The sequence below is a fragment of the Rhinatrema bivittatum genome, chromosome 6 (assembly GCF_901001135.1).
Source record: "Rhinatrema bivittatum chromosome 6, aRhiBiv1.1, whole genome shotgun sequence".
NCBI classification, from domain to species: Eukaryota; Metazoa; Chordata; class Amphibia; order Gymnophiona; family Rhinatrematidae; genus Rhinatrema; species Rhinatrema bivittatum.
This window is the reverse complement of record NC_042620.1, coordinates 41546641-41574041: the sequence shown is the minus strand read 5'-3', so window position 1 is coordinate 41574041 and position 27401 is coordinate 41546641. Positions and strand designations below refer to the sequence as shown.

At 42.3% G+C, this 27401-nt stretch overlaps 1 protein-coding gene across 2 annotated transcripts in view; it reads right to left on the bottom strand.

Moving 5' to 3' along the window:
• The window catches only part of CCDC93 (coiled-coil domain containing 93), a 371692-nt gene that overhangs the window by 105645 nt on the left and 238646 nt on the right, over positions 1-27401 (bottom strand). For both annotated transcript variants that reach the window (XM_029605342.1, XM_029605343.1), the window contains one exon: positions 3838-3911. In XM_029605342.1, the coding sequence (XP_029461202.1) occupies positions 3838-3911 (74 nt within the window). The remainder of the gene's footprint in view (positions 1-3837; positions 3912-27401) is intronic.

Here is a 27401-nt window from a genome sequence, read left to right as displayed (position 1 = left end):
TTTCTGTTAGTGAAAGAGGTCTCGGAGGAGAATCTCTTGGAATTGAGAGGAAATTGAGTTGGTAACCTTGAGATATTACTGCAAGTACCCATTGGTCCGTTGTTATTTATAACCAATGGTTGTAGAAGTAGGATACTCGGCCTCTTACTGGAAGATCTGGATGAGGATTGAAGAGATGGCTTTGGTCTCTGGGAAATTCCTCAAAAGCCAGCAGCCGGTCCCGTCTGTGGCGGAGGTTGAGGCCTAGCTGCCCTAGGTTGTCTGGGCTGAGCTCTTTGTTGTGGCCTAGTTGATCTGCCCCTTGATGTTGGAGGATAATAATGCCTCTGTCGATAGAGGGGCCCTTCTAGGTTTCTTTCTTTTAGGCCTACGAGATGATTGATTCCGCAGGATCCAACTACACAATGAAAGTTGACGCAGGGTTTCTGTTCGCTCTTTCAATTGAGCAACCGCATCTTGTACCTTGGTACCAAAAAGGTTATCACCCAGGCATGGGAGGTCAACTAATTTTTCCTGGACTTTAGGCCTGAGGTCCAAGGCTTTAAGCCATGCCCAACGTCTTGCACTTATTCCAGATGCCGCCACGCTGGATGCAGTTTCAAATCCATCATAGGCAGCACGGACCTCGTGTTTGCCAGCCTCAAGTCCTTTGTGAATAATTGCTTGGGCTGCTTCTTGATGTTGCTGTGGCAATGATGGTATAAATTCTTGCATCTGTTTCTACAGATTTCTTTAATATTGAGTCATGTATAATTGGTAAGATGATATTTTAGTATTTAACATGGCTCCATGATATACCTTTCTTCCCAGGGAATCCAAGAATCTGTGATCTTTTCCTGGGGGAGTGGAGGAATGTGGTCAAATCCGCTTTGACTTCTTTTGTGCGGATTCTACCACCATCAATTGGTGTGGAAGCTGTGTCTTTTGGTAGCCAGGAACAGACTGCACCAAATAAATTGTGTACATTCTCTTATTTACAGCAGGCACTGAGCATGGGTGCTCCCAAAGTCGATGCTGTAAGTCCAAGAGGACATCATGGACCGGTATGGCTACTACTTGCTTTGGAGGATCCACAAATTGGAGAACCTCCAACATTTGTTGCCTTGAATCTTCCTCCGTCACCAAGTTGAAGGGTATGGTGTCCGCCATATCCTGGATGAAATTTGTAAAGGATAAATCCTCCGGTGGAGATTTCTTCCTTGGGTCTGGAGGTGAAGGATCTGACATGAAGTCTTCAGAGGAAGTGTCTGTATATCCCTCATCCCAAGTGTCGTATGGATCATCTCGATGAGGAGATATTGGAGACGATATAGGTGGGCGAGGAAACCCTGAAGGACCTGGTTGTGGGTCATCGAGGGGTATCCCTTCAGGCCGTTCTTCTCGAGGTTTTGAAGGAAGTGCACCGACCACTTCGTCAAATCTCTTCATTAGGAGTTGATATAGTGCTAGTTCTGGATGCCCTGGGTCCCCAGGCGTCATTGGCATCGATGGCAACGGGACCGGCATCGAAGGCGGCGTCTGTGTCATCGATAGTCGTGCCGGTATCACTTTAGGTTGTGGTGCCGGCATCGGTGTAGGCACCGGCATCGATGGAATCGTCGGCATTGGTGTCGGTATCGACGGAGTAGTTGGCATCAGTGTAGTCACCGGCTTTGGTGAAATCACCAGCATCGGTAGTAGTACCTGCATCGGTTCGGGAACCGGCATCAGTGAAGGCACCGGCGTGGACACTGGCATCGGCGAAGGCACCAGAATGGGCATCTGCTCCTTAAGGGCCTGCAGCACTACTTGTTGGATGAAATCAGACAATTCCTGCGGAACAGCTGGTGCAGGCAGAGCAGCTGAACGCAGTGGCGGTGGAGGCGTCGATACTCCTTCCACAGAGCCCTGTGGAGGTTCGACTACTGGTGTTTCTTCGCGAGGTGAAGGCCCCAGCGTCGAGGATAGTGGTGTTTCCTTAAGTTTTGGCCGCTTAGCAGTCGGTTCCTCCGGGGAGAGAAGCGCCGGTGTCGATGTGTGTCGATGTCTATGACGATGTTTTGATCGGTGTTTGACCACTGACCTCGTCGATGCTATGGATGTCGTTAGCGATGGATGGTCTCCCGACCCCTCCGGATGTTTTTTCAATACTATTCGTTTCGAGACTCCGGCCAGAGACGTCTTTGTTGATGTCAAGGGAGAAGGCAAAAGCTGTAGATGGAATAGATGTTCCATCTTCTCTTGGCGAAGTTTTCTTCCCTTTGGAGTTATCTCTGCACATTTAGGGCAGGTTGTGACATCATGTTTGTCCCCCAAACAAAGGACACACTCGAGGTGTGGATCTGTAAGGGACATTGTCCGATTACAGATAGGACATTTTTTAAATCCGGGAGCCATTTTCAATCGACAGCAGTCTATGAAATGAAACAAAAAAATTATGAGAGAAAAAGTTTTTACTCGAGTAAAAACGAGACTCCGATTACTCACCAGCCGGTGAAAATCTGAGAGATCCCGTGTGGGAGAAAATGAATGAGAAAAATAAGTGACTTTTAGTCAGCAAATACTGTGAGAAAAAACTCACAGAGCTCCTGCTCCGCGATGCCTACTGCAGCACGGAAAAACGAAGACTGAAGAGAGACCCCTGTGGCAGAGAATATCATGGCATGCTGGGCATGCTCAGTGGCCTCACAGGGCCAGTCAAAAGTTTCTAGAAACTTTGACAGAAAGTTTTCCGCAATAGGGCTCCATCAATGATGTCACCTACACGTGAGGACTAGCATCCTGCTTGCCCTGGGATAATACTGTATAAACACTGTGTACTGCAGTACAGCCACTATTTGCTGAATAACACCAAAGACATATTACTGTGAATGTCTCAGGATGGCAGTTCCGCCTTCTAACTGTTGGCTAACAGGAAGTACTAATGACAATAGAAAACTTTCTACACTGGTGCAAGCTCGGCTGCCGCAGTGTGATTACGAGTGCCATGGCTGGAGAGACCAGGAAATAGGGAACATTATTAGAATTAAAAGGATTAATTTAGAAGTCATTTCTTTGGACTTTAATTTCAGGACTGGAATCACTGTGCTTTGCGATCCCTCTCCCCCCAAATCACAGCTTGCGGTATCAGTCACCCAATGATCTATTCGGTTTCAGGGAGTCTGGGGTTTGATCTGATGCACTTTTCCATCATCTTACTGGATATAACAAACATAAGCATTTTCAGTCTTCACTTTTCCAGTGACTTTAGCATACCAAAACTAAGAGCATGCATTCAGTGAGATATGCCATAGTCACTGCTGATTTAAGCCTTGAACACAACTCTCAGGTGCTGATTAATCTTGCAACACTATGGTTTTACACAGGACTTCCTTGTATGTGTTGGGGCCAGGAGTCTGTTTTAAACAAAGCTGCAAACACAAATGATCATACCTCTTTGTATAGTAAAGGGCATATCAAGCTATATAAATGCTTTATATGTGGACCATTTGATCCCACCACTGTAAGTTCAGTACTAGTATCATCAGAAAGGGGACAGTGCCTTGAAACCAATGACTCCTAACCTAATTGGTGAGGTTTTATATTTTTTTGCACCACATTCAAATTATAATTCCTCAGCAGTTTGGATTGCATGAACATGAAATAATGTCTAAAAAGCTTTATATCATAAAGTGAGGCCTATGCAATAAGAATGAAGGAAAAACGTCAAGTGTAAATATTACAGATTCTATTCAGCAACATTTGACAAGCCTGCAAAAGTACAGACACGATGTCTATATGTCACGAGCTGGCAAACATACATCCACACTCTTGAAACACTGAATTCAGAAACACACAAAAAGGAGGACAGAAGCTTACTCAGCATCAGCTTGGGATTCCACAACTTCTAAGGCCGCAAGTTCCTTGTCCACTTTCTCACTGTAATCCGTAATCTGAGAATGAAACCACAATAATTGTCAAATACTTGTTTTCACAGAAGAGATGGGGGATATCTATACATTGTCATTTTTGGCAATTTAATATTCTTTTAGAAAACGATACAACTACAACCTTATGTGTAAAAATCCAAACTTCCATGAGCTGCCATACAACCTGATGGGAATTCCTAGACATAGCTAGAATCACTGTGATAAAAGCAATGTTGTAAAAAGCAATGGCTAATGATCACAATACCTGGTCTACATATGTGGTATAGACTTGCCTTGTTTAAAATATATTAAGAGGACAATTGAAAACTGTTCACATTGGGACAAAGAGAGCATGTACTTGTTTACCTGTAAGCTTTGCGCCACTTTTCAAAGCAAAGGTATACATGTACTCATCTTTGAAACTGCTGCAGGTATGAAGCCCAAACAGTCACTTGCATCTGCTTTTCTATGAGGACAGAATTCTATTGGAAAACATGTATATAGATTTTGACAATGAAATCTATGCATGTACTTTTCCTCCCTCAATGTAAACATGAGCAATGTGTGGACACAGTTCAGCATAAACCACCCTAAAGTGACTGAATGGGTTAGAAAAACTGGTTGAATGGGAGGTGACAAAGTGTAATGGTAAACTGAACTCATTCTAAGGAGAAGGGGGTTACCAGTGGTGTCCTGCAAGGATCAGGTCTCCATCTAGATCTATTTAACATTTTTGTAAGCTACATTGAGGAAGGACATTATCTTTCCCAATGATGATACCAAAACCTGTAACAGGATAAATACAATGAAAGGTGTGGAAAACATGAGAGTTCTAGTGAAGCTTGAGGAATGGTCTAAAGTCTGGCAGCTTAGATTTTTTTAATTCAAAAAAAATGCAGAGTCATACATTTTGGTTGCAAAATTCCAAGACAGAATGGGATGAAGTTGTTCTGTGTGTAGAATGATTTCAGGATCTGGGGAGATCATAAACTGATGATCTTAGGATTGTAAGATAAGGTGACAGCAAAAGCCAGAAGGATACTTAGTGCATAGGGAGAGAAACAGCCAGCAGGGAAGGGGAGGTGATAAAGTCTCTGTATAAGTCTCTGGTGAGATCTCATTAGGAGTAATGTGCATAATTTTGGAGAATGCACCTTCAAAAGGATATAAACTGAACAGAATCCAGAGGGCAGCCATTTAAATGATCAACAGTCTTCGTCATAAAACATACTACAGTAGACTTAAATATCTAAACATGCATACTTTGGAGGAAAAGAGATATGATAGAGAAATTGAAGTATTATTAAGGAATAAATGCACAGGAGACAGCCTCTTTCAACAGAAAGGAGGATCTAGAATGAGAGGTCATGGAATGGAGGGTGAAAAGTAATCTAAGGAAATATTTCTTTACAGAAAGGGGAGTGGACACATGAAATAAATAGTCTCTCTGTGGTGATGGTGGCAACAAGGAGAGTATTGGAATTTAAGAGAGCATGGAACTCGCTCAGAGGAAAAGGTAGGGACTCTAAAGCTGAGCAGGAGATGTAGATGGGCAGACTGGATGGAACATATAGTTTTCATCTGCCATATTTTATGTTTCTAACGACTACAGTGCAGTCCTATGCAAATGACTCTTCATGGTCTATCCTCCATGTAACATGCCTGTAATCTTATCCCACCCTGAGCCCTTTTTTAAGTCCTAGCAGTGAACTTTGTTGCTCGTTATTTTACAGCATGTAGCTGCTTCTCTTCAGACCTTTATGGAAGAACTTCTCGTCTTTTCTGCCTCTTCCTGAAAACTCACCTCTCCTTATCTTACCTGTCATCATGCTTGCTTTTGTTTCTGTACCTAAGGGCTTCCTCCTTCTCCTTTGGCCCTCAACTTAACTGGATCCTGCTCCAACTCTGGCTAAAGTACCTTAAGATTTCATCTGCAGCTACCCCTGGGTTTTCCCACATTTGTATTTCTTCTTCTCCCCACTTCCCAGTCTTTGCAGTGAAAGTCCTTTGACTGAGTGTTCGCATGAAACCAATACTAATCTCGAGTCAGGAGGCTGTATCTGGGAGTCTAACACTGGGACATCAGGCTGGCTCTCTTCTTCCTTTAGTAATCTTTTATGCAATTTGTTCTGCACCAATTAAAAAAAGCCCAATGTAATATGACTGTATCATGTAACTTGCAGTAGGAAGGTTTCTCTTGCAAAAAACTTCATAAATGAACTCATGATATGCAATGTTCCAACCATGGTTTTCTTTACTGGAAACTTATTCTAGTATGGACGTATCAGAAAAATGACATCTCCTATGCTAATCCATTTGAAGAATTAATGTAGATTGGTTCAGTTATTTAAATGCTCTTTATTTTTATAGAATGCTATCAATGTATACAATGATGCAGAAGCAATAGGAGAAGTAAAGTAAATTTAAATGATAGTAATTTTCTCTATAAATCAGGGAAGGCAGCTCAAATACATTATTTTAATATGGCTGCCAGGTGACGGAGCACTTTGGAAGGTTAGGATAGGAGGGCAGGGGGCTATCCATAGAGCTTCCATAGGCAGTTCTATTGACAAGAATAGAGAGATGTACACAGGACACACTTAGATGCCCACCACTTGTGGTAGCTTGCCTTCAAGTGAAACCTTTCTATACTGACTATTCATGTCCTATACCCTGAAGGCTGTGAACCTTGTTAATATTTCATGGAGGTTAAGTGCATAGTTTTCTTTTTCACTTTTATTTTTCAAACCAAAAAAAAGCAAGATAACTAGAATATGCAATGGGGAAGAATAAACAATAGCAAAAAAGAGAACATAAGAACATGCTATACTGGGTCAGACCAAGGGTCCATCAAGCCCAGCATCCTGTTTCCAAGAGAGGCCAAACCAGGCCACAAGAACCTGGCAAGTACCCAAAAACTAAGTCTATTCCATGTTACCGTTGCTAGTAATAGCAATGTATTTTCTAAGTCAACTTAATTAATAGCAGGTAATGGACTTCTCCTCCAAGAACTTATCCAACCCTTTTTTAAACCCAGTTACACTAACCACATCCCCTGGCAACAAATTCCGGAGTTTAATTGTGCATTGAGTGAAAAAGAACTTTCTCCGATTAGTTTTAATGTGCCACATGCTAACTTCATGGCGTGCCCCCTAGTCTTTCTATTATCTGAAAGACTAAATAACCGATTCACATCTACCCGTTCTAGACCTGTCATGATTTTAAACATCTCTATCATATCCCTCCTCAGCCGTCTCTTCTCCAAGCTGAAAAGTCCTAACCTCTTTAGTCTTTCCTCATAGGGGAGTTGTTCCATCCCTTTATCATTTTGGTCACCCTTCTCTGTACCTTCTCCATCGCAACTATATTTTTTTTGAGATGCGGTGATCAGAATTGTACACAGTATTCAAGGTGTGGTCTCATCATGGAGCGATACAGAGGCATTATGACATTTTCCGTTTTATTCGCCAATCAGTGATGCTGTTCCATGTGACAATACTTCAAGGGAATTTTCAAAACAACAACTTTATGTAGACAGTTTCAAAAAAGTATAAAGGTACAGTCCCCCACAATATGTGTGTTTCGCCGTAGGGCCTATGTCAGGAAAGACTCACGAGTAACAATTTCCAAAAGATTTTATCTAAACAAAAAGTAAAAAATCTAAATGAGAACTGCAGCATATAAAAGAGTTAACATTAACAAAAGATGCAAAATACAAAGCACAAATTCAAAAGAATAAGGTCTGAATGTCTAAATATTTAAAGTTTAGATAGGAGGCATCCTGCAAAAAATTAACAAGATAGCAAAAAACAGAGAAAAACTGTATTGAAAACAAAGGTATTGTAATGGTAAAATAAAGCACAGTCATGCCATGTAGTTTATAAATTTCCAAGTTGACATGTTCAATAATGTGCTGCAAAACAAAAGAAAACAGCGTATTTCAGAAGTGGAAACAAAACATTATCCGAATAAGGAGCCAACCATAAACAGGTTATGTAGTTATAGTGTTGGGCATAAAATGTGATGTTTAATGAAAAAAGTTACACGCGTAGAAGAAACTGGCAAGAAAAAAAAAAAATTAAGAGAAAAGTAAAAACGTCAAAGAAAAAGTAAAAGTAAAACAGATTAATCAGCACAAAAAACCTCATTACCTGTCCTTACCAATAATGTGAAAGTGCCTGCCAAATGTAAAAACGGGACACCTACTGTAAAGAAAACCAGTTTTAAAGGGCTTGAAAAGCCCGCCAAAAATTCAAGGGCCAATGACAAATAAGCTGGGGAAACCACATGACAAAGTGCATGAACATTTAAAGGACCAAAGGGAAAAAAACCCCAAAAACAAAGGGAAGAGGACCTGAAAGGGAACCACTATAAGAGAGTGAATGTAAAGACTACCTGATAAAGAACTAAACTAACTACAATATACAGGAAAAGCAGGACTTGAAAGGGAACTGAAAGTGAAACTAACCCCACTAAGGGCATATAAGTAGAATAGAAGGTTGAAACTGCCAAAAAAGAAAACTAATTAATAGAAGTTGCATAAAAGAGGAGCCAGGTCAGAAAACTGGAAGATTCTACAAAAACAGACCATTCTATTTCTTTATTAAGGCCCATCGGTGTAAGAGAGTTAAGCTTGAAAGTCCAACATTGTTCGCAGCGAATTAAGTTGGAAAAATTGACTCCTTGACTAGGGGGAGGGCAAGATTCAAGAGCAAAAAACTTCAAATCATCAATTGAATGAGAGGAGGACAAACAATGGGCAACAAGTGAGGTTTCCACGCGGCCTGACCAGAGGCCAGATCTGTGTTCAATTATCCTTGTTTTTAGTGAAACTTTTTTCTAACATAGATTAGGGGGAAGGGCAAAGAATCACATATATAACACCTTCTGTGGTGCAGTCAGAAGTATAGTTCAATAGATACGATTCACCTGTAATTGGATGTACAAATTCTACAAGTGAAAGTGAAAAAAGGCAAACAGAACACTGTGAACAGGAGTGATGACCAAGAACTGGAGGAGAAGATTGAGAGGAACACGGTAATTCAGTGTGAGCTAAACGATCACGGAGATTGCGGCCCCTACAAAAAGCAAATCTAGGTACCTCATAGAACGCCAGAGGTGGACTGAAAATAGACCAATATTGTCAAATTATCTGTCAAATTTGTTTTGTCCTTTCTGAGAATGGAAGGACACAGATTATACATTCAAAAGATTCATGTGGACGTGAGAGAAACAGTAAATCTGTTGATATTTAGGTCTTGTTTAAAGACTCTTTTTAGAACATGTGAAGGGTAAAGCAAATGTTGCTTACCTGTAACAGGTGTTCTCACAGGACAGCAAGATGTTAGTCCTCACATATGGGTGACATCACAGGATGGAGCCCAATCACAGAACATTTCTGTCAAAGTTTCCAGAACTTTGACTGGCCCCTAACTGGGCATGCCCAACATGGCACTAACCCTGCAGCCAGCAGGGGTCTCCCTTCAGTCTTGTTAAAAAGCTACAGGTAGTGCCGAAAATAAAATAAGAAAACATTACGAACCCAACACCGCAGGGCGGCGGGCGGGTTTCGTGAGGACTAACATCCTGCTGTCCTGTGAGAACACCTATTACAGGTAAGCAACATTTGCTTTCTCACAGGACAAGCAGAATGGTAGTCCTCACATATGGGTGAGTACCGAGCTGAGGATGTCCGAACATGCACCAAATATACCCAAAGACGTGCAACAGGCACAACAACTAGGGTGGAATTTGGTAGAGGGAATCCTGAACCCCACCGGGCAGGCAGAAGGGTGTTGGTACGTCATGTTGTAAATAGGTTGCGCAAGACAGACTGGCCGAAGATGGAATCTTGTCTTCCCTTTGTCCAAGCAATAGTGGGCTGTAAAGGTATGGAGAGAACTCCAGGTGGCAGCCCTGCAAATGTCAGGAAGCGGAACCAATCATAGGTGTGCTACTGAAGTCGCCATGGCCCTCACAGAGCATGCCTTAACACAGTCTTGAAGTGGAATGCCTGCTTGCTGATAGAAAAAGGATATGCAGTCCACTAACCAGGAGGAGAGAGTCTCCTTACCCACAGGCTGCCCCAATTTGATAGGATGGAAAGAGACAAACAATTGAGTGCTTTTCCTGTGGGCAGCTGTACGATCTAGGTAGAATGCTAGAGCCCGTTTGCAGTCAAGGGTATGCAGAGCTTGTTCTCCTGGATTGGAATGGGGCCTGGGAAAAAAGGTAGGTAGTATAATGGATTGATTGAGATGAAACTCCGATGGAGGGCGAGAAGGGAACCCAGGAGGAACCCCCGGAACAGCGCTGGTGAGCGGGAGAAGGAGCCGGTACCCGACGCAGCTGTGGTGACTTTGCCGCCGGAGGGAGGTACGGAGGCGGGGCCGGAAGTGCCTATAACAGCGGCCAGCCGGCACTCTGTTCCCTGAGGGCGAGAAGGGAACCCAGGAGGAACCCCCGGAACAGCGCTGGTGAGCGGGAGAAGGAGCCGGTACCCGACGCAGCTGTGGTGACTTTGCCGCCAGAGGGAGGTACGGAGGCGGGGCCGGAAGTGCCTATAACAACTGCCAGATTGCGGCGCGCAGCAGAGCCGGCGCGCGCTAGAGGGGCGCGTGGTATATCGGACTTTGCCGGGCTTCGCCGGAGTTCGCCCAACGACCAAAGACCCAAGTAAGTTTCTCCAAAATTTTCCCTTCTCGGGGTCACCTGTTGTAAAAAGTACCAGCCTAAGAGATATTTGTAATCTCGTCTAGAGTGGATGAGGCACAATGCCTCCTAAGAGGAAGGGAAGAGTGAGAATCTTTCCTTCCCTCTCACTGCCATCGCCCATTCAGCAGGAGATTACAAATTTTCTGATCTCTCCTGTGCCGATTGGTAAAGCAGCTGAAGAATCTGTTGTGCCACATGATCAGGGAGGATCATGTGAGCCTCTGGAGGAGGCTTCTTTAAGTCCTAACACAGGGTTACCACCTCTTCAGAGAGGGATAGGAAGCCTCCCTGAGAGTAAACCCAATATCATGGATGAATTAGAGCCTAATGCAGGACCTTCTCAATCCAGCATTCAGTCCCATGATATTGAGGTTGCTTCGGCTACCTCCTTGGATACTGAAGGAGGTATACAGGAAACAACTCAAGTGGAAGGAAATGCTCCACAATCCTCAGAGAGGATAGAAACCCCTACTCGACCTGTGTTAGTGACTTTGGATACATTATGGGATATGATGGCTGGCTTGACGGTAAATATAAAAACTCTTGAGAAGAAAGTTGATCTGATTTCGGGACAAAAACAACAGGAATTTACTATGACACAAAAGCAAATAAAAGATATGAATGAAAAAATTAAGTATTTGGAAACACAGGAGAAGAAAAATATGGACTTTAAAGTTGCAATAATCAAGGATAAAGAATCAATGTCCAGAAGAATGGAAATGTTGGAGAACAACTATAAACGTTGTAATCTAAGATTTCTAAACTTCCCAAGAATGCTTGGTGAGGATCCAATTATTACAGTAAAAAAATTTCTTGTGGAAAAATTGGGTTTTGTTTTGGATCAGACACCAACCATAAATACTTGCTTTTTTCTTCCTCAGCCACGTAATGCTGAAAGAGTTGAAATGTTTCAAGGTAATCTTTCGAATTTTTTGGAAGATTCTTCCGCAAATATAATGAGTTGGGGAACATTATTAGTCTCTCTTTATTCTGTTACAGATGTTAATTTAATCATGAAAAGGTATTTTAGTAAATATCCTGTTGTATTTCTAGAAAAATCTGTAAAAATATTTCCTGATCTGGCCATTTCGACCCAGTTAAGAAGGAAAGCCTTCTTGTCTTATAGACAGGAGGTAATATCTCTTGGATATACTTTTGTTCTTAAGTTTCCATGTAAATGTACAATAAAGAGACAGGAAGATCTCTTTATATTTTTTGATCCAGATCAGTTAAAAAATTTCCTAGAAGGTACCAGAGTGTCAACATCATCCCTGGTATCCAATTGAAATGGTAGTGCACAGTAAGCTAGGTATTCATTTTTATTTAATCTTGTCTTTTCTCCCTAATCTTGGAATACAAAACCCCCTCCAAGTTGATTGTTAAAAAATGGATAAGGGTTTGTGAAATAAAATTGTTCAGTTAGTGATTTGTATATTTAAGATGTTGCGTTCTTAACCCTACCATGAAATTGCTGTATAAATAATATGTATTATATTATTTGAAAAAGTTATAAATAAAGAATTTAAAAAAAAAAAACTCCGAAACTACCTTAGGTAAGAATTTAGGGTGATTGCGGAGTACTGCCCGGTCCTGCAGAAGTTTAGTGTAAGGCGGGTATGTAACTAGAGCCTGTAATTCACTAACTCTGCGAGCGGAAGTGATTGCCAAAAGGAAAATCACTTTCCATGTGAGATATCGAAGGTCACAGGATTGAAGAGACTCGAATGATGGTTTCATGAACCGACCCAAAACTAGGTTGAGGTCCCAAGAAGGGGCTGGAAGACGCAGAGGGGGCTTGAGGTGAAGCAAACCCTTCAAAAAAACGTGTTACAAGGGGTTGTACTGAAATAGGAACATCCCCAACACCTTTATGGAAGGCGGTAACTACACTGACATGCATTCTGATGGAGGAAGTTTTTAGACCTGACTCTGACAAGTGCCAGAGATAGTCCAGAAACTTCGTGATTGGACAGGTAAAGGGGTGAAGGGATTGAAAAGAGCACCATGACGTAAACCTGTTCCATTTGTAAGAATACGATTTTCTTACAAATGGAACATTTGGAAGGCTTCCGTGAAGCAATCAGGACACGGGAAACTGGTTCAGAAAGGTTAAGTGGCTGAAGGATTAATCTTTCAACATCCATGCCATCAGGGACAAGGCTTGAAGATTGGGGTAGCACCCGTCATTTTGAGTGATTAGAAGCGGGTCCTTTCCGAAGGGAATGTGCCTGCGAATGGAGAGATCATGAAGTATTGGAAACCACACTTGGCATGGCCAGTGGGGGGCTATCAGGATCATGGCTCCCTTGTCCTGACGTAACTTCACGAGAGTCTTCGAGAGAAGTGGGAGTGGAGGGAATGCGTATAGGAGACCGGTTGCCCATGAGAGGGAGAACGCGTCTCTTGGCTGATAGTGTTGGCTGCGAGTGAGAGAGCAAAAGTTGTCTACTTTGCGATTTTGAGGTGACGCAAAGAGGTCTATTTGAGGATAACCCCATTGGTGGAAGATTGAGTTCGCTACTAAGGGGTTGAGAGACCACTCGTGCGGTTGAAAGGTGCGACTCAGCTTGTCTGCCAACACATTGTCCACTCCCGGCAAGTAAGTGGCCCTGAAGTACATCGAGTGGGAGAGGGCATCCGCCCAGATCTGTGCAGCTTCCCAACACAGAAGGTAGGAGCCCGTCCCTCCCTGTTTGTTGATGTACCACATGGCCACCTGGTTGTCCGTCTGGATCAGGATGACTTGATTGGAGAGGCGATCCTGAAATACCCTGAGAGCATATCTGATTGCTCGCAGCTCCAGGAAATTTATTTGGTGTTTGGCTTCCTCTGGAGACCAAGATCCTTGTGTCTGCAGATCGGCCATGTGGGCTCCCCATCCGAGGTTGGAAGCATCGGTGGTGAGAGTTATTTGAGGGTCTGGAGCCTGGAAGGGAGATTGATCTGATTTTTCCACCAGGCGAGAGAGAGACGGAGTGAGTCGGTTACGTGGACAATGGTCGACAGGGGCTAAATGGATCGAGTCCTTTGTGACCTTAGAATCCACTGCATGACTTTCGTGGCCAAGCGGGCCATTGGGGTGACCTGAACTGAGGACGCCATGTGTCCTAGGAGGATGAGAAAGCGGTGTGCAGTCGTGGAGTGTTGAGACTGCAGCTGGTGTGCAAGAGACACGAGAGTGAGAGTTCGCTGTTGAGGCAGGAAAGCCTTTGCCTGCAAGGTGTCCAAGTCTGCCCCAATGAACGATAAGGTTTGAGATGGGACTAAGCAGGATTTGTCGTAGTTGATGAGAAATCCGAGTGAAATTAGAGTGTATAATGTAAGATGTAGGGACGACAGAGCAGCTTGCTGAGTGGGAGCCCTGGTTAGCCCTGATTAACCAATCATCTAGATAGGGGTAGACGTGAACATCTTGAGTTATGAGGAAAGCTGCCACTACAACAAGGCATTTTGTGAAGACTCGTGGCGCAGACGCAGTGCCGAATGGAAGCACTCGGTACTGATAGTGCTTGGGACTTACTAAAAACCTCAGGTATTTGCGATGAGATAGAATTATTGCGATATGAGTGTATGCGTCCTGGAGGTCTAGAGAGCACAGCCAGTCTCCTCTTTGTAGAAGAGGAAGAAGAGAGCCTAAGTTTACCATTTTGAACTTCTCCCACTGGAGGTACTTGTTGAGGGCATGTAGATCCAGAATTGGACGAACGCCTCCCAATTTTTGGAGATTAGAAAGTACTGGGAATAGAACCCTAGGCCTTGTTGTGAGTATGGTACTGGTTCTATTGTGCTGGACTGGAGGAGGAGGGAGACCTCCTGCTCCAGGAGCAGTGAGTGGTCGGATGTTCTCCACGTCGGTAGAGGTGGGGAGTCCGATGGAATGGAGAAAAAGTTCAGACGATAACCTTGAGCAATTATTGCTAGGACCCACTGGTCCGAGGTGATTGAGTGCCACCTGTTGGTGAAATGGCACAATCGACCTCCCACTGGTATGTGGGGCAATGGAAGCTGGCTGCTGCTCTCTCTGTAAAAGTCAAAAACCGGAAGCAGGGTCCGGCTGAGGGGCGGCTTTTGTTTCCATGTCTGACGAGATTGGGCTTTCTGAAACGGTCTCGTAGAACGGGTTCTAGTTGGTGGCAGGTAGGACTTCTTCGGGTGGAAGAATGACTTCTTAGAGTCTTTTCTAAAAGGCTGTTTTAAAGAGTATTCAGAAGGCATGAGAGAGAGCTGTCTCAGGGTCTCATGATGGTCTTTTAGTTCCGCCACCATCCGTTGAATCTGCTCGCCAAACAGATTGTCTCCTACACAGGGGAGGTCGGACAATCTGTCCTGAACTTCAGGGAAAAGGTCAGAAGACTTGAGCCAGGCCCATCGTCTTGCTGATATAGCAGCTGCAGATACCCTGGTTGCAGTGTAAAAGATATCATAAGATGATCGTATCTCATGCTTGCCTACCTCAAACCCCTCGTTGAATAGGGTTTGGAGTTGCTCTTGAAATTGCTGAGGCAGGGAGTCTGTTAAGTCTTGTATCTGCTTAAATAAGACCCTATTATATTGGGTCATATAGAGCTGATAAGAGGCAATTCTGGAGATGAGCATTGATCCCTGGAAGACACAGCGACCAATGGCATCTAGAAACTTCTGTTCCTTGCCTGGGGGAAAGGAAGTGTGAGGTTTTGCTCTCCTTGCTCTTTTCTGGGCAGATTTGACAACCACAGATTGGTGATCCAATTGAGGTTTGCAAAAACCTGGAGCTGAATGGACAAGATAGGTAGTGTCAGCTTTCCTGTGGACTGGAGCCACATAGCCAGGATGTTCCCAGTTCTTTTTAAGGAGATCTAGAAGAACCTGGTGGATAGGGATGGAGGTTACTTCCTTGGGAGCATTCAGGAATTGTAACAGCTCCATCATTTGATGCCTATCATCTTGTTCAGTCTGTAATTGGAAGGGTACCAATTCAGCCATCTTTTTCACAAAATTTATGAAGGAAAGGTCCTCTGGAGGAGAACGCTTTCTACTTTCAGTAGGTGAAGGCAAATCATTGGTGTCTGGTTAAGAATCATCAGTCCAGGTGTCATAGGGATCAGCACCTGCTCCTCTAGGGACTAGAGGAGGACGGGGCGGTGGGATCCCTGAAGATCCTGGTCGAGGCTCCGAAGGACTCGAAGGAATAACTGGAGGCACCAATGAAGGCATCGAAGGCACCGGTGCAGGCACTGAGGGCATCGATGGATAGTTCGGTGGTGCAGATGGACGCATCTGCACCGACGACTGAGGTATCGGCAGAACTCCCGAAGGAGGGATGCGGAACAGTGTTTCTCCTCCCGATGACAACGCAAGCGGGGAGAGCACCGGAGCCATCAGTAACCCGGGGACCATCGGTGGAAAAGCGGCCATGAGCGCTTCCATCCACGAGAGCAGCGGTGCCAACGCTGCTGGAATCGGGTCAGTGGTCTGTTCCGCAATCGGTGCCGGAGGAACCTGGAATTGATGCATCGCCTTGTCGATGGCCTTCTGAACCATAAGAACATAAGAAATTGCCATGCTGGGTCAGACCAAGGGTCCATCAAGCCCAGCATCCTGTCTCCAACAGAGGCCAAAACCAGGCCACAAGAACCTGGCAATTACCCAAACACTAAGAAGAACCCGTGCTACTAATGCAATTAATAGCAGTGGCTATTCCCTAAGTATAATTGATTAATAGCCATTAATGGACTTCTCCTCCAAGAACTTATCCAAACCTTTTTTGAACCCAGCTACACTAACTGCACTAACCACATCCTCTGGCCACAAATTCCAGAGCTTTTATTGTGCGTTGAGTGAAAAATAATTTTCTCCGATTAGTCTTAAATGTGTTACTTGCTAACTTCATGGAATGCCCCCTAGTCCTTCTATTATTCGAAAGTATAAATAACCGAGTCACATCTACTCGTTCAAGACCTCTCATGATCTTAAAGACCTCTATCATATCCCCCCTCAGCCGTCTCTTCTCCAAGACGAACAGCCCTAACCTCTTCAGCCTTTCCTCATAGGGGAGCTGTTCCATCCCCTTTATCATTTTGGTTGCCCTTCTCTGTACCTTCTCCATCGCAACTATATCTTTTTTGAGATGCAGCGACCAGAATTGTACACAGTATTCAAGGTGCGGTCTCACCATGGAGCGATACAGAGGCATTATGACATTTTCCGTTCTATTAACCATTCCCTTCCTAATAATTCCTAACATTCTATTTGCTTTTTTGACTGCTGCAGCACACGATTTTAAAGTATTATCCACTATGATGCCTAGAACTTTTTCCTGGGTGGTAGCTCCTAATATGGAACCTAACATCGTGTAACTACAGCAAGGGTTATTTTTTCCTATATGCAACACCTTGCACTTGTCCACATTAAATTTCATCTGCCATTTGGATGCCCAATCTTCCAGTCTTGCAAGTTCCTCCTGTAATGTATCACAGTCTGCTTGTGATTTAACTACTCTGAATAATTTTGTATCATCCGCAAATTTGATAACCTCACTCGTCGTATTCCTTTCCAGATCATTTATATATATATTGAAAAGCACCGGTCCAAGTACAGATCCCTGAGGCACTCCACTGTTTAGCCTTTTCCACTGAGAAAATTGACCATTTAATCCTACTCTCTGTTTCCTGTCTTTTAACCAGTTTGTAATCCACGAAAGGACATCGCCTCCTATCCCATGACTTTTTAGTTTTCGTAGAAGCCTCTCATGAGGGACTTTGTCAAACGCCTTCTGAAAATCCAAATACACTACATCTACCGGCTCACCTTTATCCACATGTTGATTAACCCCTTCAAAAAAATAAAGCAGATCTGTTAGGCAAGACTTCCCTTGGGTAAATCCATGTTGACTGTGTCCCATTAAATCATGTCTTTCTATATGCTCTACAATTTTGATCTTGAGAATAGTTTCCACTATTTTTCCCAGCACTGAAGTCAGGCTCACTGGTCTATAGTTACCCAGATCGCCCCTGGAGCCTTTTTTAAATATTGGGGTTACATTGGCCACCCTCCAGTCTTCAGGTACAATAGATGATTTTAATGATAGGTTACAAATTTTAACTAATAGATCAGAAATTTCATTTTTGAGTTCCTTCAGAACCCTAGGATGCATACCATCCGGTCCAGGTGATTTGCTACTCTTTAGTTTGTCAATCTGGCCTACTACATCTTCCAGGTTCACAGTGATTTTGTTCAGTTCGTCTGAGTCATCACCCCTGAAAACCATCTCTGGAACTGGTATCTCCCCAACATCCTCATTAGTAAACACGGAGGCAAAGAATTCATTTAGTCTTTCTGCAATGGCCTTATCTTCTCTAAGAGCCCCTTTAACCCCTCTGTCATCTAATGGTCCAACCGACTCCCTCACAGGTTTCTTGCTTTGGATATATTTAAAAAAGTTTTTATTATGAGTTTTTGCCTCTATGGCCAACTTCATTTCAAATTCTCTCTTCGCCTGTCTTATCAATGTTTTACACTTACCTTGACAATGCTTATGTTTTATCCTATTTTCTTCAGATGGATCCTTCTTCCAGTTTTTGAAGGATTTTTTTTTGGCTAAAATAGCCTCTTTCACCTCACCTTTTAACCATGATGGTAATCGTTTTGCCTTCCTTCCACCTTTCTTAATGCGCGGAATACATATGGACTGCGCCTCTAGGATTGTATTTTTAAACAATGTCCAAGCCTGTTGAACACTTTTAACCTTTGCAGCTGCACCTTTCAGTTTTTTTCTGTTTTCCTCATTTTATCCGGTCCAGTTCTTCTCGGAGACCTGGAGCAAGCAGCCCTGGCTCCGGAACAGAAGAAGGCGGCAGAGGCATAGCCGGAGGGACCACTGTTAAAGGCGGAGTCGCGGCTCCCGATACCCTGTCGGGTGAGGGTTGCCTTGGTGACCCGGTTGCCGAAAAGGTTGGTGCCTTTTCTGGACGGGGTTTGTTCGACGGCGGCTCGGACGATGGCGAGGTCGATGATTTCGCTCCCTTGATGGTCCGAGACTTTTGATGCCGGTGGTGATGTTTATCTCTGCGATCCCCTTGGTCCTGAGGGGGAGTAGAGGATGTTAAAGGCTGAGAAGTCGTTGATGCCGGACGGTCACTGGACGGAGGTCGATGCTGGCGTGAAGTTGACTGTGCCGGTTCTGACGTCGATGTAATGGACAGCGTCGGGGTTTGAGCACGGAAGAGAAGCTCCATCTTCTCCATTCTAGACTTGCGACCTTTTGGTGTCATAAGGGCACATTTGGTACAGGTTAGGACATCGTGCTCACTTCCAAGACACATTACACAGACTTTGTGAGGGTCTGTGATGGACATGGTGCAATTACAGTCCGGGCACCGGCGGAACACAGACGCCATGGCCATGAAAAAATTGAGCCGCGGTACGGTCGACGGCCAGTAGGCCGCGAGGGCCAAACTAGACGGTAATTGACGGAAAACGGGTAAAAAACTTACCGGAATACCGCGGCTTGAAAAAGTTGAAGGAGGGACTCCTGTGGGGTAAATTAAGTTTTAGTAATTCCGTGAGGAAAATTCCTGTCAGGAATCTCTACAGAGCTCCTTAACCGCGTGGCTACTGCTGCGCGGAAAAAAGAAGACTGAAGGGGGACCCAGCATGCTCAGTAGGGGCCAGTCAAAGTTCTGGAAACTTTGACAGAAGTGTTCCGTGATTGGGCTCCATCCTGTGATGTCACCCATATGTGAGTACTACCATCCTGCTTGTCCTGTGAGAATCTCTTTGACAGAAGCATGTCAGTAATGACTGTGACTTGGAAATGAAGTCTGAGCGAGAAGAACAAAGGTGCCGAAGTCTAAAAAACTGTCCAATCAGTATATTATCTCGCAATGAATGATGATGGAAACTAGAATAGTGTAATAATGTATTGCAATCTGTCAGTTTCCGGAAAAGAGATGCCTCGAAAGAGCTAGGACCCACTGTAACCAAAGTATCAAGAAAAGAGATATGAGATGAATATAGATAGAATTCAAACTGAAGATTTGAATCACGAGCGTTGAGCCAATCCATGAACATGTAGAATTGGATTAAAGTCATGGGATAGGAGGCGATATCCTTTTGTGGATTGCAAATTGGTTAAAAGACAGGAAACAAAGTAGGATTAAATGGTCAGTTTTCACTGGAAAAAGGTAAACAGTGGAGTGCCTCAGGGAAATGTACTTGGACTGGTGCTTTTTAATATATTTATAAATGAACTGGAAAAGGGTATGACGAGTGAGCTGATCAAATTTTCGGACACACAAAATTATGCAGAGTAGTTAAATTTCAAGTGAATTGTGATGAATTGCAGGAGGACTTTGCGAGACTGGACGATTGGGCTTCCAAATGGCAGATAGAATTTAACGTGGACAAGTGTAAAGTGATGCATGTAGGGAAAAATAACCTTGCTGTATTTACACAATGTTAGGTTATATCTTAGGAGTTATCATCTAGGAAAGAGATCTAGGCGTCATAGAGGATAATACATTGAAATAGTCGGCCCAGTGTATTGTAGCGATCAAAAAAGCAAACAGAATGTTAGGAATTATTAGAAAGGGAATGGAAAATAAAATGGAGGATGTCATAATGCATCTGTATCGCTCCATGGTGAGACTGCACCTTGAATACTGTGTGCAGTTTTGGTCACTGCATCTCAAAAAGATATAGTTGCATTGGAGAAAGTGCAGAGAAGGGCAACCAAAATGATAAGGGGCATGGAATGGCTTCCCTATGAGGAAAGGCTAAAGAAGTTAGGGTTATTCAGTTTGGAGAAGAGACGACAGAGGGGATATGATTGAAGTCTACAAAATCATGAAAGGACTTGCATAAGTTAATGTAAATCTGTTATTTACTCTCTCAGATAATAGAAGGACCAGGGGGTACTCCATGAAGTTAGCAAGTAGCTCATTTAAAATAAATCAAAGAAAATTATTTTTCACTTAGGGCATAATTAAGCTCTGGAATTCATTGCCAGAGGATGTGGTTACAGCAGTTAGTGTTAACTGGGTTTAAAAAAAGGTTTGGATAAGTTCCTAGAAGAAAAATCCATAAACTGCTATTATAGTAATTAATTAGCTTGTGATTTATCTAATGTTTGGGTACTTGCTGGGTACTTGTGACTTGGGTTGGTCACTGTTGGAAACAGGATACTTGGTCTGACCCAGTATGATATATCTTATGTTATGTTGTAACCGGTCCAAAGTAGAAAATCATCATCGATGTAGCAGAACCTTAAAGGAAAAAACTATTTAAATGGTGAAGAATCAAGTAAACTGCCTCGAAATGGGCTACATATAGAGAGGAAATTGAGGGGGCCATAGTCGCCCCCATGGCTGTACCTTTAATTTGCTGATAAAATTAAGGAATAGAAAATACTTCTGAGTAAGTACTAGATGGGTAAGTGCCGGTTTCTTCTACCCGTATAATTTTCCTTAAACATTGCATTTTATGCCCAACACTAACTCCTTATTCCTATAATATTTTGTTTCCACTTCTTAAATATGCTCTTTTCTCTTGTTTTGCAGCACATTATTGAACATGTCAACTTGGGAATTTATAAACTACATGTGGTACGACTGTGCTTTATTTTACCATTACAATACCTTTGTTTTCAACAGTTTTTTTTTTTTTTTTTTCTTTTTTTACTATCTTCTTAATTTTTTGCAGGATACCTCCCATCTAAAATTTAAATATTTAGACATTCAGACCTTATTCTTTCGGGTATGTGCTTTGTATTTTGCATCTTTTGTTAATGTTAGTTGTTTTATATGCTGCTTTTCTCAATTGTTTTTACTTTTTGTTTCATCTTTTGGAAATTGTTCCTCGGTAGTCCCTCCCAATGCAGCCTCTATGGCAAAACATGGCCTTGTTGAGAGACTGTACCATTATACTTCTTTGAAGCTGTCTAGATAGATGGTAGAAGGGATGGGCATGAAAGGAAGAGGATGACAGAGGACCACAGTTGAGGGTTATAAGAAAGGTTTTGGGGTGAGAGAAGCGGAGATTGAGAGTGGGTACATTGAAGGGGGGGGGGGGGGAGAGAGACTGAGAGGAGGTCCTATGGAGGGGGTGGAAGTTGAGAGGTGGATCATTTGGAATACGGGGAGGATGAGGAGTGATTGTTGGAGGGGAACTATATCCCTACTAATTTGTTTTGGTTGTTCTTTAGAGTCATGTGAAATTTCAAGTGCTGAAATGGAGTCACACAGACTAAAAGTTTAGGAAGCTCTGAAATAGAGCATTATTAGCCTTCTTTTACAATCAAATTTGGGGGATAGAGTGAGAAGTTGGAGGATAAAGGGATAGTGAAATTAGTGCAGCTATTTGAAGGAGGGTTATTCCTTTCACTAGAACAAATTAAGAAAAAAAATATGGATATGTATTCAAATTTTCTACTATTTTCCATTAAGGTACTTTAGAATGAGAGAGAAGAACTTCTCAGAACATTTTGAGATGGCCTTGCCAATTAGAGATAAGCTTTTTCAGAACAAACTGTTATCAAGGCCTGCTGTCTAGAGCTTATACATCACTCACAGAAGAATATGAATGTAAGAGTTACTCCCTTATAGAATCTTTAAAAGATAGAGCTCCCCTAGCTCAAATTATATGAAGCAAGATTTGCAAGTGCATGTGTCAATATTCATTTTCAATAGCTTGTGACAACTACGATACAAGCTGATAAGCTTTCCTCTTTGCTGGAGAGGTTATAGTGAAGAATTTACATCAAATGTGGTGGAAATGAAATCATATCAAAATATTCTAGAGAAAGGTCCAAGAAGGAATTGAAAAACTTTGAGGTGTACTCCTGGATTATATTTTAAACTTTTTTTTTTTTGTAGAAGTGGGACCTAGAAAAGTACATGGGACTCATCTTACAGTTGTTATTGTACTACTATTGTATTGGAAAGAAACTGTTGACCAATCCTATTTATAAGAAATGGATAATGAAAGCTCGGGTTGCGATGGTGTATGATAAGTCCAAGAAAGGGGAATAGAATACCTTTTATGAATATGTTAAGGATAGAGGATGAAGAGTTAAGGGTATATGCTTCTATAAAAATTTTTAGATATTGATATAAGACATGCCAGCTTAGTTCTGTTGTACTTTTAACTGTCTGTGCTGATATATGCATAATACGACATCATTTATAGGTCATGCACAGTTATATGATTAAACTGTTAATAAAAATTAACCATGACTGTCCTGCACAGTCTTATTAATTTTAACCATTTTCTTAATAAATGAAATTCCTAATTTTGCCCTTTATATTTCTCTTGATTTGATTTAAGGACTACTGAGAAGGGACTGTATCTTATATGTTTTTGTAAAGCACTATGTACAGAAAGTAGTGGTATAGAAGTGACTAGTAGTAGTAGTAGTAGTAGTAGTAGTAGTAGTAGTAGTAGTAGTAGTAATAAAAAAAAAAATACAATCCCTGATTTTGACTGGATAGCAGTTTGGGGCTTAGAGGTTCTGCCTTCATGTTGCCAAAGCCTGATGCTGTCTAGGTCAGTCAAACTCGAAGCGTTTTCTATAAGACAAACTGCTTCCTGAAGATTGACTTAAGTACTCCCTGGAATGTAGAAGTAGGTTCGGAGATGGTAGCAGAGAGAGTCAGAAGCATGGTATGCTGGTCTATTACAAGATCCACTGCTTCTTTAACTTGATCTCTGAAGAAATTCTCCCCAGCATACAGCAAGTTTGGGAGACTTTCTTGCACATTCTCAAGGAGCCCAGATGCTCTCAGCCATGCAAGTCTGCACTCTTTGATGGCCATAGCACAGGCTCTCAATGCCATTTCAAAACTGTCATTAACTAAGATGACTAGATATTTTTCACATTCCTCACTGTCTTCCAAAAGTGGGAGGAACTCAGTGAATTTCTGTGTCCTTTCAGAATGTTATGCAAATATTGTACCATGTAGATTTGATAAAATGTAACATAGGATTAAACATAGCATTCTGAAAATGTATTCTCTAAAAAGAATCAAATATCTGACTCACATGCTGGGAGCATGTATCTTAGGCTTCTTGGCCATTTTCAGAGTTGTTTTGAACACCATAGCATGGTGTGGCAACTGGGACAGGTAAAATCCCTCAGCTGCCTGGACATAGTACTTTAAATAGTGAACCAAGGAGTAAAAGAATGAAAAATATATCCCAAGAGTATGATTTCACTCAAAAACATTATATATCTTGGATAATAGATTCACAAGTGAAAGATTATAAGTGACCCTTATATAGCACTTGACAGGCACAAAATCTTTTAAGTTCCTGATCAATAAATGTGCTAAGGTATAATCAACGGTCACCATGTGGATTCTCACTATTGCTAAACGTGTTTTGGGTCAGAGTTAAGGGTTTCACAGAAGAAAACCGTGAAGGTCAAGGTGCACCAGCCTTCATCTTTTACTGCCTTCATCTTTTACTCCAACACATTTAAGATAAGTCTACTTACTTATAGCGGTTATTTGGAAAACAAAATATATATATAAAAATTAGTACTGTTGGCTCACATTTAGATATCGATAAAAATGAGTGGAATGGAACAAGTAATCGTTAATCAGTTGTTTACTCTTTCAAAAAGTACAAAGACTAGGGGACTCAATGAAGTTAGGAGGTAATACACTTAAAAACAGAGAACATTTTTTTTACTTAATGTATAATTAAGCTCTGGAATTCACTGCCAGAGGTTGTGGTGAAAGCTATTACACTAGCTGTGTTTAAAAAAGGTTTGTACAGGTTGCTGGAGGAAAGTCCATTAACTATTATTAAGGTAGAAATCCACTGCTTATTCTTGAGATAGGCAGCTTGCAACCTGGCTTGGCCACTGTTGGAAACAGGATCTTGGGCTTGATGGACCTTTGGTCTGACCCAATATGGTAAGTCTTATTTTATGTTCTAAATATAAATTAAACAAACAAAAGGGAAAACCAATTATTAACTTACATTAAGTTGCTCACTTGCTATTTTTTTTTAAGAAATTTTTTTTAATTTTTAAATTTTTATGTGCTTCATATATCTTTTATACTTTATATATTGTTTTATCTGAGACAACTGATTAGTTGAAAAATATTAATAAGGAAACGTGAACTGCATCAGCAAGCCAGTCAGCGTCTCCCCTGAAGCCTAGAGAGCGCTCGGTCTTCTCAATCACTTGCAGCCACTTTAGATGTACAGTCACTCTGACAGCATATAAATCAACCACATTTTTCAAAAAAACTTTTTTAAGAGTTCAATACATGCCACTAAGCGATTAAATCTTCGAATGTGATGCAGACACCTTCCATGCGAGTTAGACTGTCTGTGAGTGCCTTAAACGTGGCTCAACTACGGCCGAAGTTTCGCTGATAACAGCTTCATCAGGAGCCAAAATTGACGCAATGGAATTCACCAACAATTCAGTCTCTTGCATAGAAACAATACAGCCTGTTGCTGTTATCTTCTGTACATTGTCTTCACATAATTCTTGTCTTTTTCAATCATTTCATAAGTAACATAAAGACAGAAACAACAGTAAATTAAATTTGAATGTTGAAAAGTATCTACTTTACTTATCTTTCCACAGGAGCAAACGGAAGCGTCCTTACTCGGGACCCGCAGGTCTCCTGCATAAATTCAAGATGGACAGAAACCACTCAGTGATTTAAACTCCGTTTAAAAACAGGCAGACCGGGCTCTTGCGCAACCAATGAAAAACAGATGACGTCATCACGTGCTGAATCTGCAATCAGTCAGAGAAACACCTGTAGATCTAAATTTACATTCAATCCCTTCGGTTGTACTGTGTCTAGACGATGTATCCAGCGCTGTTCAGATTGAAGGAGGCGGCGATTATAGTCACCTCCCCGCCACGACGGGCAAATTAATTCAAGAACACAAACCTGTAATTGATCAAAAGTATGAGCAAAGTCTTGACAGTGACCAACCAAGGGTGCAGTGACTCGATCATGGGTCAAACAAGAACGGTGTTCGATTAGACGAGTTTTTAAAGGTTGCTTCGTTTTGCCCACATAGATTTTCCCACAAGGGCATTGGATCATATAAATCACACCCGATGAGAGGCATGTAATAGTAGATCGTAGGGCCAACGTGAAGTTAATAGAAGCAAAGTGTAATGACGTAACGTTCATCATAACGTGACATACCGAGCAATGACCACATGCTCGGTGAGAGCCCTGTCCATCACATGTCGTTCGTGGAGAGGAATCTGTGAAAACCAGCTGATCTTTCAAATTGGCACCACGAGTGTATGTACACAATGGCATCTTGGCAAACTCTTCATGGCATTGTACAATATGCCAATTGTCCAAAATTATGGCTTTAACTTTAGAGGCCATTGAAGAAAATGGGATCACACAAGTTAAGGTATCTGATTCTTCTGCTGTATTTGGTCGAGGCAAAAAAAGCCAATCACGGTGTGTATACTTGGCACGAGTATAGGCTCTTTTCACACAACGAACGGGATAACCCCGATTAAAAAACCGCTCTGATAGCGTTTTTGAATGGTGTTTAAAATCTTCTATAGTTGTGCACAATCGCCGAACTCTAAAAAATTGGCTAGTTGGTAGATTTTCTTTGAGATGTCTCGGGTGAGTGGTAGTGAAATGTAACAAAGTATTACTGCTCACAGATTTTCTGTGTAACGTTGTAGTAAAACCATTGGTGACCTTTGTCACAAGAATATCCAGGAAAACAATCTGGTGTTCCTGAAAATTAGCCGTAAATTTCAGATGGTTATTCACAGAATTTAACCAATCAAAAAAAGGCATCAAAATCGGCCTTGGTTCCTTGCCATAGAACAAAAATGACATCGATATATCGATGCCAGGATCTTATATACATCGAAAAAGGATTTCTGCTGTCAATCCAAATCTTCTCAAAATGGCCCATATAGAGATTGGCTAAATCTGGTGACATGGTTGCCCCCATGGCGGTGCCACGTATTTGTTGTAAAAACTGTTTTTCAAATGAAAAATAGTTTTTCTGTAACACCATCTTCAATAAAGAAAGCAAAAAATCAGAAGGGATCCGATGCGGACAGGGGCGTAATTCAAAATATTCAAAGACAATGTCAATTGCTTCTTCCTGGGGTATACACGTGTAAAGGGACTCCACGTCCAAAGTCACCAAAAAACTTTTTTTAGTATAACACTGGATGTTCTCAAGTAAAGAAATCATTTGTTGGGAATCTTTAACATAAGAAGGTAGTTGGGGAACAAAAGGGGCTAGAAAAAAATCTACGAATTGGGAAAGTGGTTCAAGAGCTGAATCTCTCCCTGAAACAATAGGCCTATCTGGTGGGTTGGCCAAATCTTTATGAATTTTGGGCAAAATGTAAAACAGGGGAACTTTGTGATGTCGCATCAAAAAGGCCGCTTCTTTATTAGTCAAAAAACCGGCCTGAGTGCCGCTGGTTACAACAGTTTCAATTTGTTTCAAAATCTCAACAGTGGGATCTTGTGTCAGAGGTTGATAGAAGCGAGAGTCTTGCAATTGACGTTCAATTTCTTGAACGTATTCTGGAGGATTTTAAAAGCCCTGCTCGTGTAAATCTGCTTGGATTTACGCGAGCAGGGCCTTGCGCGCCGGCGCACCTATTTTGCATAGGCCGCCGGTGCGCGCAGAGTCCCGGGACGCGAATAGGTCCCGGGGTTTTTTGAAGGGGGTGTGTTGGGGGCGTGACCGGATGACGCGGTGTTTCGGGGGCGGGACGCGGCATTTCGGGGGCCGGCCCGGGGGCGTGGTCCAGGCCTCCGGACCAGCCCCCGGGTCGGAAGACGACGTGCC